Below are 17,793 nucleotides of genomic sequence, written 5' to 3'. Positions count from 1 at the left end.
TGATGGTTAAATGCTGATATCCTTAGGATTCTTACTATAAAGTAAGTACATTTTTATGAACCAAACTTCCTCTCAAATTTCTATGAACATAATCAGACAAACATTTATAAAGTTGTGGTGTGGAAAATGGCCTATATTTTTGGCTAGTGGGGAAAAATAAGGTAAAAGATGTTTTTTAGTAAGAACAACTTCCAATACACTGATACAGACTGGTTGATCCATTGATCCAGTCATTCAACAAGTATTTAATGAACGCCTACTCTGTATCAGACAGTGTTCTAGGGGCTGCGACAGCTACAACAGCAGCAACAGATGAGACAGATGATGTCCTTGTTCTCAAAGGAGCTATACTGTACTTGGGAAGAAGGGGGACAACAAATAAATACTGTCATTGTATGTATAGGTGCTATGAAGAAAACTGAAAAGGGGCAGGGGCGTGATGGGGAGGTTGGAGAAGGTCTCTCTGAGGAGGAGACACGTGAGCAAAGACCCAAAGGATAAGGGTCTTCCCTCACACAGCCATGGAAAGGTTAGAGAGTGTACCAGGTAGAGAAAACGTCAAATACAAGGGCCCTGAGTGGAGGAATGAACTTCATGCTTGAAGATAAGGCAAACAGTATCACTGGAGTGAAATAGGAATGGGAGATGTAGGTTGGGGGGATATTTAATATGGTCAGAGAGACAGCCTGGGGCCAGATCACCTTGAAGGCCAAGGTAAAATTGTGGATTTCATTCCACCTCTGATGGGAAACTACTGATGGACTTGACACAGAGGAGCAAAACAATCTAATTCTGGTTTTCAAAAGATCACTAAGGCTGGAAAAATAAACTAAGTGGGGACAAGGAAGAACTCAGGGAACCCAGGTCTAAGAGACTATGATGGTAGTCCAGGCAAGAAACAATGGTAGTGCAGACTAGAGTGGCAGGAATGGAAGTGAAGAAAAGTGAATACATGATCTATAGTTTTCACACAATTACCTATTGCCACATTGTAGAACTGAAAAATATTTAAAGCCAATATGTAAAATGCCTATGTAATGAAAAACATTACAGATGATTACTTTTAGGATGATGAAAATTAAGATTAAGCATCTTGACATCAAAGTTTGCTAGGTGCTACAAAGTCTAAAATTTTATACTGCAGCTTCAATTTCTATCATTTGTGTAGTATTGAGAGTAATGCAGGATCACTGAAATATTCTACACACCAATACATACAATAAAACAACAGCACACTTACATGCAATATTCCCGCAATCTTAGAGGTGTAGCCCCGTGGCCTCTCTTTATCTTTAAACCTAAAAGCAACAGCATTCAAGTCCTAAAATGGAAAGTTAATCCAATTAGACCCAAGTCAACTATTATTTACAAGTACCCTTTGTGTGTGTGTTTGGTGTGCACTATAGATTTCCTACTCTATACTTAACTTCATTACACTTTCAGAAAAAAATGACTATGCTTGATTTAAACATGTACAGATCATGAATAAAAATAACAAGCAATTAGGAAAACTGTGTGGAAGAACCTCGTGAGACCCAACAGCTAGTTGCATAGATGATAATTTTGTTGACCCATTCAGAGAACTGCACCCAGATTAGAACTTCACAGAGATTATACCTTGAAACTTTTACCTAGGTAAAAAAGATGTCTCTCTTCCTATAATACATTTCAAAATATTGATAGGCCTTAAATATAAAATACATATTTTTTAAAGCCCTTTAAAAAGAAGCCTTTAAAAATTTGGAAGACAAATCATGTTTTTTCTTATGAAGAGAGAAAGAAGGAAAGAAAGAAAGAAAAGAAAAGAGAAAAAGGGGGGGGGAGGGGAGAGGAAGGGAAGAAAGGAAGGAAAGGAAGGAAGGAGATAGCCAGGCTTTCCCATCCGTATATACAATAAAATCACTCTTAAGACCACAATCATATATAAGACAGTTCACTATTTATTTGAAGTTTGCTGCAGATTTTCATGATCAGATCTGAAAATGAAAGAGCTCATGCAGCTTCAGACAGAGAAAAGTACACCCAGATACAAGCCAGAAACTGCTGGCATTCTTCTGAGGGATAGAATAGCAATCCAATTCCTTCCCTTTTTCCTCCTGACAAAGGTTATATGATGCCTTCACCCTTAGTTGTGCCCCAGCCAATCAGACTAGTACAAGTAAACCTCAACTAAAGCTACTATGCATTATAAAGTTTTATTTAGATTAGGAAAAAATACTTAAAAAGTTTCACAGGGCCCTCAATTTAAAGGAATTCACATACTCATATATATGTTTTCTGAAAATTTTCCTTAAGAAGAATTTTGGTGAAACAAAAGTACCTTGCACTCTTGGAAAACCCATTCTTGAGGTCCTTCTGCACGTAACTTCTGAATGTATTCAAACATGTGCAAAATTATATCTTCAACATGTACTGGAAAAAAGGGGCACACTTAAAAACCATTCAGTCCTCAAATTCTTTAAAGCAGTGACCTCACTCCTAAGGTAAAGTCAGGTAAGTAGAAGATGGTCCCTCTACAAAATGAAGTTCTCCCCTCCCTGAGACTGGTTTTAGGGTCCCACACACAAGGCCCTCCAGGTTCTAGGATGTGACAGAATGGGCTCTGGAGTAGTAAGTGAGCCAAGTACACATTTACAAGGGCAACGCAATGATCAGATGTTAAGGTGGGAAAATCATCCATGAAATGAAGGGCACATTACAAATGAAAAATACAGTGGAGAAAGTGTACAAATTTTATAGCTTTACAAGATAAAACAGATCCACAGCATAAAGGAGTTAAAAAAAGAAACCAGACTAAGTCAGATTTCATTCAAAAACAAAAAAAAAAGTCAATACTTACATAGTCCTTCCTCGGTCAAGTCCACGTTAATGATAAAAAACATAAAACCTCGGGCTCCTTCCTTCTGCCCGCCAACGAGAGTATTTACCCAGCCTGTAACGTTCAACAGAAATAACATGATTACATGTATGGCCTCTCTTTTAGGACAGGGAATTTTTTTTTTAGTTTCACATTGTATGTTCCCAAAAGATTGGAATGGACCTCTTGCAGAAAGGACTGGGAGGGGGGAAGCACAGAAAAAATTCATAAAAGCAATTTCAGATACTGCGAAAGACTCAAGGGATTTTTGTGGGGTTGGAAGCTTTCTTTAGGACTCCTCAAGTCAGTTCCCAAGTCAAGAGTAGAATACTGTGTGTAAATGTTATGTAAAGCAAAGCCTGAATTGTGAGGGGCCTTAGAAATCGTTAACTATTGCCTACTCCATCCTCTGGTTTGAAGGTTATGAGCAGGCAAATAAATCATGGGTGCTGACATTTCACAGAGATGGGAAAAAATATCCAATGTGAGTTTATACTTTTTAACCTCTTTATACATTTTTTAAAAGTACCAAGATATCTTATGAAATACCTAACCTTTACTGCTCAATGCTGAAGGGTAAAATAAATTATGAAAAATTTTTAAAAATCCAAAGCAAAGCCCTGGCTGGCATAGCTCAATGGATTAAGTGTCAGACTGTGAACCAAAGGGTTACAGGTTCAATTCCCAGTCAGAGCACATGCCTAGATTGCTGGCCAGGTCCCCAGTATGGGGCATGAGATAGGCAACCACACATTGATGTTTCTCACCTTTTCTTTCTCCTTCCCTTTCCCTCTCTCTAAAACTAAATTAAAAATTTTTAAAAATCCAAAGCAAAAAACTAAGCACACTTAACAACCACCACCTCTCTCTGTCCCATAAACCCCAAACAGCCTCTCATCCAGAAATGTTCTTTCACAGGGAAATATTTAAGAGAAAATGATAGTCTGAGTAAAAAGATACGGTGTGGTACTATACTCAGAAGCTGCGTCCCTAGTGACTTACCCTTTGATTTAAGTTCTGATAACAGACTTCCAGGACCTTCATGTCCAATGAGATGACCAAGATAATGACCAGGGTTTGATTTGTAGTATTTCTGAAGGTCAGGTATAGGAAATGTCACATAAAGATTCCTAATATCTTTAATAGGTACTATTTTATAAATTTTCTGGAGGGGAAAAAACAAACATCACAAAAGATTAGCTGTATACAAATCCCACTGAATAAAATATTTACAAACTATTAAGAATACTTATTTTCATGGAAGAATTCCAAATTCAACAGAGACTCAATTGCCAAAGAAAATCACACTGACCATAAAGAAATAGTCACCGGGCCTCTTTTCTGGTGGGATGTCATTAGAGTTGGTATAAAGCTCATGTTTTGTCCCCGAGACCATGCAGCTAAATCCTTCCAGATGCTTCCTTCTGGCACTGGATTCTAGCTTTTACAGGCCACCAAGGTTATAGCTATCAAAACTACCTTTAGCATGCAAAGATTAGATTATATTGATATCTTTTTGGTGATACATGTCCCTAATAATATGAAATTGATTTGATTTTCCAGATAAATACTAAAAACTATATAAATAATAAAGCCTCCAAAAATTTCCATGTACTCTTTGGTAAACTACGTATATAGGAGGGGGACCCAAAAAAACTCAGAATTATCTTCTGGAGGGGGGGCCCTTGTAGTACAGGCTCCCCTGCTAGGAGAGTGTTCTAGGAACCCGTGTGTATCAGTGTACCAGTGGTGTGGTTGTGAGAGGCTGTGTTCAGCTTCAGTGAATTTTTTTGAAGCCTCTTTCAGCGTGTTTTCCCATTTCATGATGGGTGACTTACGAGTGCATCTGGACACATTGCGCTGAGTGTTCACCAGTTTTTGACCAAAAACAGCATGACCCCCAAGCCCCACCATCCCTATTCACCCAATCTCACCCTGAGAGACTTATTTTTTTGTTTCCCTGGATGAAAAAAGTTTGTTTCCTCAAAGGGAAACAAATAATGGCAGAAACAACTAAAAAGCATCAAAATTGAGGAGTTCAAAAACTGTTTTCAGCAGTGGAAAAAAATGTCTCGACAGGTGTACTACATCAAATGGAGAGTAGTTCGAAGGTAAATGAAGTTTAAACATGTAAGATAAATACATGATTTTTTACAAGTTCAATTTTTGGGGGTCCCCACTCATATAAGCCCATAAATTTAAAAAACACAACAAAACCAGATACACATGCACTTACTTTAAGATGTTCTTCTTGGAAAGGGTGTTCAGGGAATTCAGGCAATGGGACATTTTTGTTCTCTACTTCAGAAAATAACTTTACCACCAGATCAGTCAACTCATCTAAAGATTCTACAAGGAAAGAGATAAGGAAAACAGAATTTAATCTAATCATGACATATGACAAGGAGTGTTTAAGACCTTAAGATCATATATACATATATAAAATCACAACATACACCTTAAACTTACACATGTATGTCAGTTACATCTCAATAAAGCTGGGGTGGGGGTGAGGAAACCTAGTCCTAAAAAACCTTAGGAATATTTAAATGAAAACGCAGAATTAAAAAAAAAAACCCTGCTTCAGATAAAATTGAAGCACTCAGTTAAGTCCTACCAGTGCCTATATAACTTCTAAAGCTGCTAAATAATATTAATAATGGTTATACCTCACATGTCTGGAAACTGACTATCTTATCAATGATTCCTATACTAAACCATCAGCGGACAGATGGGATATTCACTTTATAAGCTGACACAGTCTACAGCCATTGTTAAAAGTCAAATGTTAGAGTTTGCAAGTGATTGATTTTATGGGGATATAGTACAAAATGTGAAAAGGATGCTGGGTGGCCGGGGATCAGGGGACCTGGATTCTAACCCCAGCTTTACCAAGCAACCATACCAACTGACTACTTGGACAACTGGTTAACCACTCCTGGTTCTGCAGGAAAAGAAAGTTGGGTGGGATGATCACAAGTCTCTTCCAAGGTCTAATATTAAATTACTCTTTACTGTAATACGCCAAACTCACTCAAAGACTTTTAACCATTGATAAAATTATGTGGCCACTTAAATCAAGTCCTCCTACAATATTACTTACCTATATTTTTTATAAAGAGTTGTACTTACAAAAGCTTATAAGGTTATAACATGTTCGTTGTAACACTGTTTATGACAACAAAAACAGGAACTGACCCGAACCTCCACCAGTGTGTGGATGAAACATCTGTACGTTAGAATTTTATGCAGCCATTAATGAGGAAGAGGTCTGCATGTGCTGATATAAAAACATCTCAAAGATCTGTTAGATGAAAACTTCAGGCTATAAAACAATGCCACGTGATATAATCTCATTTAATTTTTAAAAAAATCCTCACCCAAGGACATTTTTCATTGTTTTCAGAAAGAGGAAGGGAAAGAAACACTGATGCGAGAGAAGTATCGACTGGTTGCCTCCTATGCGCCTGGATGGGGGATCAAACCCATAAACTAGGCACGTGCCCTGACCAACGATCAAATGTGCAACCTTTTGGGCATGGGACGATGCTCCAACCTACTGAGCCACACCAGCCAGGGTTCATTTAATTTTCTAACAAACATACATACATGTAAGTATACTAACAAAATTCTACTTTGGAAGTATAAGAAATGCCATAACTGACTATCTTTTTTCTTTCTTTCTTTTTCTAATGAAGGTGACTGACTATCTTCGAGGGGAAGGTATAGTGGTCATAGGAGGGGGTGAGGAGGAAGAACTGGATTTCCATCTTAAACCTCTCAATGTGAGATGAAAATTTTCCCATGTATAGACATTACTATTATTCTAAAAAGGAAAAAGTGAAAAAAGGTTATTTTTTTATAAACAAGATAACCATTCACCTTGATCCTGTCTCCTTAAAAATAGGTTACTTATAAATGGTATAAACATTCATCACTTGTTACTGTCAAGAAGCATTTGGATCAAATAAGAAATTTCCCTTGATACTCTATGACCCATTTTGAACTTTTCCATGAACTTTTTAGAGAGCACTTAATCACTATTTGAGTACTGCCTTTATATGTATGAAATTCTCTTCTAGGCCTATAAACGTGAGCATATGAACTTTATTTACAAAACACATGTTATATTTACTTTGATTTTTTTGACATGTATGAAGGACCCCAAAATGTTCAGAGCCAAATAAAAAGCACACCAGTGGCTGCGTGTTACATGACAAGTGAATTTGGGACTTGTCCAGCTACATTTGGAGTGAGAAAGAGACACAGATGGGTCATGTGACATGAAACAAGGTGGGCAGCCAACGAAGGTTTGCTGACCTTAAGTGCTGATGACGGCAAAGCCCTTTATATCAAGGTTCTACCAGGTGTGTCTTTTGAGTATTTCTAGCCTAAAAGCATAAAATCACAAAATAGTTTTTTAACGGTAAAGCAGCTGTACAATGCTGTATAGTCTGTCTTCACCACTAAGCTGTGGGCTACCAGCAGTCAGAGAACTGGGTCTCATCCACTTTTACATCATCAGGACTTGGCACCCCAGTGTCTATACTTAATAGGGACCTACTGCCAAGTGCCCATGTAATTACTGCGGACACAACCAGAGGGATGGCCCCTGAGGAGAACAAAGAACCTCCACATGGTAACTCTTCCTCTCCCCTCCTCCTGGAAGGAGCAACAGATTATCTATTAACCCTCCAAGAGATCCTACTTCCTCTTAACACCTCTAGACTGTTCGCACGCCTCTCCCAGGCCCCTCAGCCGGAGGTCAGTCACACCGGGAGAGCACTGTGTACAAGATGAGGGAACGGAAACATTTCATTTCTTTTAGACACTACTCTGTCACTGCCACTAAAACAAGAACACTGAGGGCAGCACTCATGTCCGATTCATCTGCTATCATTAGCCTGTCCAATCAGGGCTTATTGAAATCACATTTTTTTCTCAATATGACATAGATAAAAACGCAGCTTAAGCATCTATTCCCAGAACTAGGCTCTACATTCCAATAATATTTAACACTCTAGAGCTACCTCCATTTAGAAAACACATAGGAGTATACTTTTTTTTATTAGCAGTCACTTCTTGGACCCATTTTATATCTTGACTGTCAAATTAAAAAAAATGTGTGTATATATAATTTATTTTCTAACTACAAAAGTGACATTTGCTAACAGCAGAAAACGTAGAAAAACAAAAGCAAAAAGAAAACAAAAGTCATCATAATCATATGATTACGGGGTGCTAAGAGTAGCCACCATTCATGGAACATTTGCTATGTGTCCGGCACTATACTGACTACTTTTTCTACATTATCTCAATTAAACCTCACAACAGGTATGAGGTATCACCTCCATTTTACAAATGCAAAAACGGAAGTTCAGAGAATTGAAGTAACTCCGTTAGCTCACAGCCACACAACTGAATAAGGAGTATATCTGGAACTCAAACCCAAGTTGTCGGACTCCAGAGGATGAGTGCTTAACCACTATCCCACATTATTAAATTTCTGGTACGTGTTTTTCTACTTTATTTTGTGTCTCCAACTTACGTCTATTAGAACTCTTTACACACACAGATGGGGTCACATAGCAGCACACAGTGTTTTATAGAGTGCTCTGTTTTCTACTTCGTCCCCCAGCACCACCCAAGGCACCAGGCGGGTGGGGGGGGGGCACAGCAACGAACAAAACACTTTCTATTCTCAGTAACTATGATTCTGGTAGAGCAGACAACAATAAATGAATATTTAATATTTCAGGTGGTAATAAATGTTATAAAGAAAAATAAAGCAGGAAGGAGGAAAGTGAGAGACGAAATACTGTTTTCTATAAAATGCTCTACTATTTTGCTATAACATCACTATTTTAGCCAATCTCCTATTTTAAACATTTAGATTGTTTCTCACTTTTCACTAGTAAGTATTATATTGACTACCCCCACAAAAAAAATCCTTGTACATCACCTGTTAGGACAACTCTGATTACTTCCTTTGATTGCTCTTGTAAAGGCAGAAATGTACATTTTTTTCTCCCCATGTCCTCCCAGTCCCAACACAGACCAGGCAAAGGGCCCGGGCTGAGGCGTGGATGGGGTTTACTCTGCCTCCTCTGTCTGTACGGTCAGTGTAAGAGCACAGCCTATGCTGAGCACCGGGAGGACAACGTGTTCTTTTTAAAGGTAATACATCTTGTTAAACCGGTCCTCCAGAAAGTGTGGAACAACTGTATAAACTGTACATGCCACCACCAATACAAAAATGTACCTCTCTTCCATAATGAGTATTACAACAAAACCAAGAACAAAATTATGGTAATTTGATAGGAGGAAACAATATATTATCATTAGTTAATTTGCATTTTAAAAAATCAAACCTTTGATTTTTAAATTTTGAAGTTTTCCCTGGTTGTCACCATCTGTCTTTTCATATTATTTCTAGTTTTTTGAGTTGTTATCAGGTCAATTCTGTCACTCTTGTCCTTTATATTTCCTTTCCTTGTTTTATATGCTCAGAGCACCTATGATTAATTTATATTTCCTTCAGGTCTCCATTTAAAATCGCTTAAGCTCTTTTTCTACAAGACCATTTTCAAAAGCCTCTGAGCAAATAAAAAGTAGTATCTTATTATATTCTTCTTCTAAATACTCTGAAAAAGCCAAAATACAAAATTTCATTATCCAATTCAATGAAAAAAATTTAAGGATTCTTACCTCGACCTAAAACACAAATAGCCATTAAGTTGGATGAATAATAAGTAGAATGGAATTTCAGAAGCTCTTGTCTGACATCAATGCCTTCTTGGTTTGGTCTAGTCTCTAGAGTATACTTGTTACCTAAAAGGGAGGAAAAACATTACTTAGAAAAAGCAAAATATGTGGACTTAAAAAACAGTTCAAGCTAACATACACAAGGATTAGTCGAATATTTTTGAATGCAGGCTGGATAAAAAAGACAATATAGTACAAACTTGTAACATTTTAAACTATAGAGAATTTTCCCCTGGGGAACTTAAAGTCTTTTATAAAAATTATATTTCTTAAAGCCCCTGTGAGACAGTAGGCATTATGAGCACTTGTCAGACAAAATGAGATCCACATGGCCTTCATTCATACTTACTTTAATTCCCTATGTGCTCCATAACTAATTAAACAGTCACTAAGGAATCTTTTTGGAACTTGCCAAGTTACTTGTGGAAATAAATGTACTATTCTTGGCTGAAGCATCAAATCTGTGATGTAAATTCTTACGAATTTGATCTAGACTAGTAAAAATAGGATTCAACACTATTTTTATAAGTCTCAAGTGATGTACCGCCATGAGATCTCTTATGAAATCAAATAATGAATCAAATTAGGATGAAATATGCAGGTCAAAGCAAACAGCCAAACTGTCTAAGTACTACCTTTCTAATAAGGATCCTGCAATGTAAAGACTGAGAGATGAAGCTTCAATGATTCTTGTCTCTCTAAAAATGGCATCTTGATTAGCAATATCCTAAGATCCTACACGGTATAACTTTTATTATTGTTCCTGCTTAAATGAGCTCCTGTCTTTCATTTGCAGAGATGAAACTATGGCAGAACATATTCTTGATATAATTTTCCCCTTTGGGTTACTATAACGGTTGATGAACTGACATCAGGAGTCCCTCTTTCACTAACATGCATATCCAGAGAGGGCCACAAGATGGCGATCTCAGACCCAGTCTTCAGACCCAGTGAGCGAGCTGCAAAGTACTGTGAGCCAAGATTCATGCCCCAGGATGCTCCAATCAACAGATCCAGTACAGAGTGTGTGCAAGTACTCACTAACCTTTTTCTACTTACAAAGCAACCAGATGTTATCATCTTTACTAGCAGTAGCCTGGCAGTCAAGTTTCTATGTTCTTAACTAGTCTTCTCAGTTCCTCATTAAGATCCACCTCAATTCCAGATCAGCTCTACATGGGGTCCTGGGACATCCCCTCACTCTTCCTAGAGGACTCAGATTTCTTTAAAGTACCCCAAGTCTCAGTTTTTCAGGGAAAAAAAAATGCTTTTTGCTGGGTAACGGCTTGAAGTTCTCTCATTTTACAGTGAAACTTGAGCACTGATGGTGCTTCCCTGTTCCACTAAATGAAGACTCTAAAGCCTCTGTTCCAGAGGGACTAGGCTTAGAGCTCCTAGTCATTTACACTGCCAAGCCCAGATTCCTGCAGTATTTGGACAAAGATCAACACATTGGAACACCTAAATTTGGGGAAATTAAGTTTCATTTCAACAGACTATAAATGTAATAATAGAGAAATCAGATTATTAGTCTAAATGTGATCTGATTTGCCCATTCACAATCTAGCCAATATTCTAGTTTAAAAAAAAAATCTCAAATCAAAGTTTATGAAGACCAAGATTATGGCGTTCATCTAGAATTTAAAATTCTTTCCAGTTAACCAGCTGTAGCTCATTCTGTTTTGATTTGAATGTACCTGCATATCTTACCATTCTAATCTCCACTCTTTATCTTTTTTAAAAGGTACAGATTTTAAAATACAGAGATAAAGCAGGAGCATATTCTAAACATATTAAAACATGGATCACTGGCAAAATACTGACAATTATAATAAAGGGAGCTAAAAGACCACAGCAGAATACTATAAAGCAAAGAGAGTGAATATTTATATGCAACAGTATGGACGAACTTCACAACTTTAATGTTGAATGAGAAAAGCTAGACACAAAAGAGTAAATACACTGTATCATTTCATTTACATCAGACAAAAACTAATCTGGGTTATGTGAAAGCAGACAGAGGGTACCCCTGGGGTGGACAGTGACTACAAAGGGGTACAAAGAGGGCTGGCGAGGGACTGGTAATGTTCTGTTTCTTGACTGAGTGCTGATTCCAGGTTTTGAAAATTCAATGAGTTATACATAAATAATAGTGGTATATTTATTTGATTCTTCAAATAGCAGCAAAAGTAAAAACAATTTATCAAAACTAACATACTCCTCTGTAAATGTATTATACTTCAATAAAAGGTTAAATGAAAAATGAGCCAGAAGTTCCACTGCCAACAGCTATCTGGCTCACCTACGGTACACAATCTAATGATACCGGATCTCTGGCAAGACAGACAACTAGAGACAATCACATTTGTTCTCAAAAGTAGCTTTTAGCCACAAATAGACACCATTCTACAAATCTACATGCTTGTTTGCTTGCTGCCTGGACGTTTTCAGTCTTTCTAATACATGGTGACAGAAAGGAAATGGTGGTCCATGTAGAAACACATCCCAGAATGGCAGTTCTGTATCCTTAGAAGCTCCTGAGTTAGAAAGAGGAAAAGGTTCTCCACTAGGACTCTCTTGGGGTCAAATAGTCAGCTCTTAATACACTGAGAGAGAAACATGGATACCAGATACAAATGGGCCAGAGCCAGGCTTGCTATTGTATTTATTAACCCTTTTATAATAATTCTTCTGTTTTCTAAAAACAGGAAAGCAAGCCATTCGAAGTTCTCAGGAAATAGTTAGGTGAGGAAATGAGAGAAAAAGCAGGACATGATGCACAGAATTCCATCACTAGTCCATAAATTACTGGGTGGACTCTACTGCTGTCAGTACTGTGATTCCCCACCCCGGTAGGGAGGTGCAGGCACAGGCTTTGGTGTTGGCAGAGCTTTCATCTAACCCAGGATAAGCCCCCTTCAGGTTGTATAACCTTGCACAAGTTATTTAACTTCTCTGAGGCTCAATCTCTTATCCTGACATTGGCAGGCTTGCACTGAATTAGGAAACAATACATGTGAAAAAGCATAAGACAATATTTAACATCTGGTAAAGAGAATGGAAAGTCTGATGATACCAAGTGCTATTCAGGGATGTGGAGAAATGAGAACTCAGACACTGCATGAGGGAGTGCAAATCGAATCACCCTCTATAGGAAACGATTAGACAGTATCTGTTAAATCTGAAGACGTATGTGTCCTACTCTACAGTAATTCCACTCCTGGTACCCTAGAAACCTCTGTGTACAAGGAAACACGTACAAGGATTGCTCACAGCAGCACTGTTCCATTAACAGGAAAATGACAAATAGTGGTACACGGTTCAATTAATTATTCAAATAGCAGCAAAAATGAAAATAAAAAGCTGATCAAAAGCACACTCACCAATACGGATAACTCTTAAAAATATAACATTAAAGGAAAAAATACAAGTAGCATAGATTACTCAAAATAAAATACCATTTTTACAAAGTTTAAAAAACTACACAACATATTGCTTAGAGACAAATACATGACTAGCAATGTTTTTATTAAAAAAACCTTGGGAACAATAATCACCAAACTTAAGATAGTGGTTATCTGTCAGGAGCAGGGAGGAAAATGCAATCGGAAAAGTACACATCAGGTGCTCACACTGTGTTTGTAATGTTTATGTTTAAGTAGTGTAGAGAATAGTCTGAAAAATGCGTTTGTACCGATCTCTTTTAGGACCAACAATAAATCTGTGAAAATGTTAAAGTATTTAACATTACACTTGATGTAACATAGAAAATAAACACAATAAGCAGCAGCTACTACTGCTACAGTGTGAACTGTAGGAGGGACTCCTGGCTTCTGGGTATGTCACAGAAACCATGGCAGTAAAGTCGGGAAGAAAGCTCAGTAAAAGGTCCAGTAGAGGCTTCCCTGTACCTGAGAATCCATGTGTAGAATGTGAATATGGCCAGGATAACAAACACCAGTTCAGTCTCTAGACACATACTGCCCTAATTTAGTGCTAATTCAGCTAGGTCATTTATATCAAATTAAAATGCTGCTACCAAAATCCTGAATCCTAGTTCTCTGGCACTGTCATCATTCCAGTGAGCTCCCACAGTGGACTCAGGCTTTCAGGGATGCTGACCCACTGAGACCGCCACTCTGAGCCTGCTGGGAGAGTGCACTGGCTGGGTGCATGGGGCATTCAGGGTTTCTTGTCCTGGCTCCATCACATACGAATTAAGCAACCTCTCCAAATATCTCCGAGGGCTCATTTATTTTATCTGTAAAATAGGGGTAATGTGGATACATGCCTAACTGTTACGAGTAAGGGCTCAATCCCTGACTCATTGGTTTCCTAGTTACTGGACACAGGCAAGTTTCTTAACCTCTATAAATTTTTATTTATAAGTAAGAATAACAGAACCAACGTCACAGGACTGCTGTGAGGACTAAATGAATAATCAATGTTAAGGCTCAGTATAGCATCTGAATTTCAATTGTGACTCTTATGAAAATTGATAATGGGTAAGAATGGGGTTTTATAAATTGTAAAGCTCAGTAAATGCTACTTTATACTTTCATGGTAACAATTTAAACTTTTTCTTTAAATTTTATAAACTCAGGTGTTAAAATATATACTGATTTTCAAGGAAATAGAATTGGTCTTCCTGAAGTCAGCCATCTATTTCTTACATTCTGTAAGAAAGACTAAGTTTGAAGTTTTAAAAGTCTGTTTGAGAAACTATAGCTATCTGAACTGTATGTCTTATAAAGTTCTCAGGAAACGGTCAAGTTATAATAGTTATAATCATGAAAATCTTAGGTTCTCTAAAAACCCAGGATTCTGAAGGTTTAGATTAATGTATCTATAGTTAGTTACTTGGAATTATTATATATGGGATACATATACATATCACATCTTCTTTATCCATTCATGTATCGATGAACAACTAGGCTGCTTCCATATCTTGGCTATTGTAAACAATGCTGCAGTGAACACAGGGGTGCTTACATCTTTTCAAATCAGTAGTTTTGTTTTATTGGCTGAATTCCCAGGAGTGAACTGCCAAGGTCGTGTGGTATATTTATTTTAGAGGAATTTCCACACCGTTTTCCATAGGAGCTGCCCCAGTTTTCAGTCCCTTCACAGTGTACAAGGATTCCCTTTTCTTCACATCCTCATTAGCACTTGTTACTTATTGATTTATTGATGACAGCCATTCTGACTGGTGTGAGGTGGTATCTCATAATGGTTTTAATTTGCATTTCTCTGATGATTAGTGAAGTTGAGCATCTTTTACTATGTCTGTTGGCCATCTGTATGTCTTTGGAGAAATGTCTTTTCATGTCCTCTGCCCATTTTCAAATTGGACTGTTTATTTTTTTGTCAAGTTGTATGAGTTTCTTATACACTTTGGATATCAAACCCTTACTGGTCTATCATTTGTGAATATATTCTCCCATTCAGTAGGTTGCTTTTTGTTTTGTTGAAGGTTTACTTCACTGTGTATTAGCTTTTTAGTTTTACATAGTCCTATTTAGTTTTGCTTTTTTTCTCTAGCTGAAATAATGTATCCAAAAGATATTACCCAGACTGATGTCAAGTAGTTCCTTCCTTTGTTTTCTTCTAGGAGTTTTATGGTTTCAGGCCTTACATTTAAGTCTTTAAGCCAGTTTTAAATTTTTTTTTTTTAACATTTTAGTACAGATCAGCGTGTCTGGTTCATTTCAGCTCCTTCACTACCAAACCTGGGGGCAGGGACTGCTTCAGTTTCTTGGCCTTGTCTTTGTGATGACCAAGGTATAAAGGAATCAGCTGCATCAGACTTTTAAACTTCACATTGTCCTTATTTTTCTTGATCTTAACAGATTTGGCATCCTCTTGCCTGGCTGTGAGCAGGAAGTCCTTGATTTCCTCAATTTTGTGACACATGGCTACAATGCGTGGAGAGCGCATGGTTGGCACCTGGGATTACACCCCCTATTCCCCATGTACCACCCAAGAGGCATTTCAATTTAACCCATCTTGAGTTTCTATACTCTGTAAGACAGTGGTCCAGCTGCATTTTGTTTTTGTATGTACCTGTGCCAACAACACCTGTTGAAGAGACTGTTGTTATTCCAGTATGTATTTTTACCTCCTTTGTCATAAATTAGTTGACCATATTAAGTAAGGGTTTATTTCTGGGCTCTATTCTGTTCCATTGATCTATGTGTCTGTTTTTGTGCTGATACCATATTGCTTTGAGTATTATAACTTTGTAGCACAGTTTGAGATCAGAAAGTTTGACACTTCAACTCTGTTCTTCTTCCTCAAGATTGCTTTGGCTAGGTGAGGTCTTTCGTGATTCTATGTAAGTTTTAAGATTATTTGTTCTAGCTCTGAGAAGAATGACATTAGGATTTTGATAGGAATTGCATTGAATCTGTGAATTTGTGTAGTATGGTCATTTTAACAATATTAATCCTCCCAATCCATGAGCACTGTATATCCTTCCATTTATTTGTGTCCTCTTCAATTTCTTTCTTCAGTGTCATACAGTTTTCAGAGTATAGGTCTTTTACTTCCTTGCTTCAGTTTATTCCTAGGTACTTCATTCTTTTTGATATAGTTGTAAATGGACTGTTTTCTTCACTTCCCCTTCTGACTGTTCATTATGAGTGTACAGAAACACTATAGATTTCTGTATATTAATTTTGTATCCTGCTACTTTACTGAAGTCTATCATATTTTGGTGGATTCTTTAGGGTTTCCTAGATACAGTATGTAATTTGTGAATAGTGATAGTTTTACTTCTTCTATTCCTGTTTGGATGCCTTTTATTTCTTTTTCTGTCTCACTGCTATGGCTAGGTACTTCCAGTACTATGTTGAATAACAGTGGTGAGAGTCAACATCCTCGTCTTGTTCCTGATCTTAAATGAAAAGCTTTCAGCTTTTCACCACTGAGAATGATATTAGCTGTGGGCTTGTCACATATAGCCTTTATCAAGTTAAGGTTGAGTTCCTTCTATACCCACTTTGTTGAGTTTTTATCATAAACAGACATGGAATTTTATCAAATGCTTTTCTGCATCCATTGGGATAATCACATGATTTTCATTCTTGGTTCTGTTGTTGTGATGAATCACATTGTTTTGAGGATGTTGAACTATCCTTGCATCCCGAGTACAAATCCCACTTGCTTATGGCATATGATCCTTTTTAATGTACTGTTGAATTTGCTTTGCTAGTATTTTGTTGAGTATTTTGGCATCTATGAAGAACACAATTTTAGTGTGTTTCTCTTCTTTTAAATTATCTGATAAATTATCTTGTGATTAATGGTTGATCTGAAGGTTTTCCTGAATATTCTTATGCAGACAAGTATATTGCAGGGAAATAAGCGAAGTTTCCTTTTGCTTCCTTTCCACCTTTCACATATCACATTTCCCCCTTAACTTACTGCAATAATTAGTATCTTTAGTATAGTTGAACAAAAAATGATTAGAAGGTATCCTTGTTTTGTTTTTGACTTTCAATGGAAATTTTTTTCAAACTTCATTAATCATGATGTTTGACACAGGTTTTTATCAGAACAAGAGTTTTTGTTTTTGTTTTTTGTTTTCTTGTTGTTCATGAATGAGAGCTGAGTTTTATCAAAATTTTTTTCTCTGTTTACTGAAATGACTGCCTATGACTTTTGTTTACTTAAGCTGTGGACTGGGACCCATTCAATAGTAATGAGATAATTTAATGAATTGGCAGACCAGAATTTTTGAAAAAGAAACAATATAACAGAGGGTATCAGACTACATCCCAAGATGTAAGATAGATATTGTTTGGTAAATCTTTTGTTTCAGCTGCTTGTACAAACACACATCTATGTGCTCTGCGTTGCTAAGTAAAACATCCTTCTTACTGTGGATTGTTTAAAAAACAGTTTTAAAGCCACTGATCTATACTATTTTTAAAGCATGAAAAACCACTGTAATGGACAAACATCATAAGGTTTGCTGAAAAATAAGTAACACGATACTTGGATTTTGTTCATTTAAAAATACCCAGCTTTTCCTGATATTACGTAAATATTATTTAAACATTCTTTTAAAATGTTATATTTAAATATTGTTACTATTAAAATAATAAATCATAATCCCTTGGTGGGCAAAACGGCCCACATTCACATAAACATCTAAAGTCACTGAAAAG

The 17,793-nt window shown here is 37.0% G+C and overlaps 1 protein-coding gene, 1 non-coding gene and 1 pseudogene across 6 annotated transcripts in view; all 3 read right to left on the bottom strand.

Annotated features, from left to right (window-relative positions):
- Nucleotides 1-17,793, bottom strand: part of IDE (insulin degrading enzyme) — an 84,707-nt gene that overhangs the window by 31,994 nt on the left and 34,920 nt on the right. For all 5 annotated transcript variants that reach the window (XM_045197741.2, XM_024563485.3, XM_024563484.3 and 2 more), the window contains exons 5-10: nucleotides 9,566-9,688; nucleotides 5,094-5,206; nucleotides 3,860-4,022; nucleotides 2,840-2,932; nucleotides 2,321-2,412; nucleotides 1,241-1,321 (exon numbers count right to left, since the gene is read on the bottom strand). In XM_045197741.2, the coding sequence (XP_045053676.1) occupies nucleotides 1,241-1,321; nucleotides 2,321-2,412; nucleotides 2,840-2,932; nucleotides 3,860-4,022; nucleotides 5,094-5,206; nucleotides 9,566-9,688 (665 nt within the window). The remainder of the gene's footprint in view (nucleotides 1-1,240; nucleotides 1,322-2,320; nucleotides 2,413-2,839; nucleotides 2,933-3,859; nucleotides 4,023-5,093; nucleotides 5,207-9,565; nucleotides 9,689-17,793) is intronic.
- Nucleotides 8,889-9,016, bottom strand: LOC112307424 (small nucleolar RNA SNORA51). The gene has a single exon (XR_002975052.2). It is a non-coding gene; the product is annotated as a small nucleolar RNA SNORA51 (small nucleolar RNA).
- On the bottom strand, nucleotides 14,512-17,758 carry LOC128780652 (large ribosomal subunit protein eL38 pseudogene; annotated as a pseudogene).

Source organism: Desmodus rotundus, chromosome 4 (assembly GCF_022682495.2).
Source record: "Desmodus rotundus isolate HL8 chromosome 4, HLdesRot8A.1, whole genome shotgun sequence".
NCBI classification, from domain to species: Eukaryota; Metazoa; Chordata; class Mammalia; order Chiroptera; family Phyllostomidae; genus Desmodus; species Desmodus rotundus.
The sequence above is the reverse complement of the archived record's forward strand: the minus strand, read 5'-3'. Positions and strand labels throughout refer to the sequence as shown.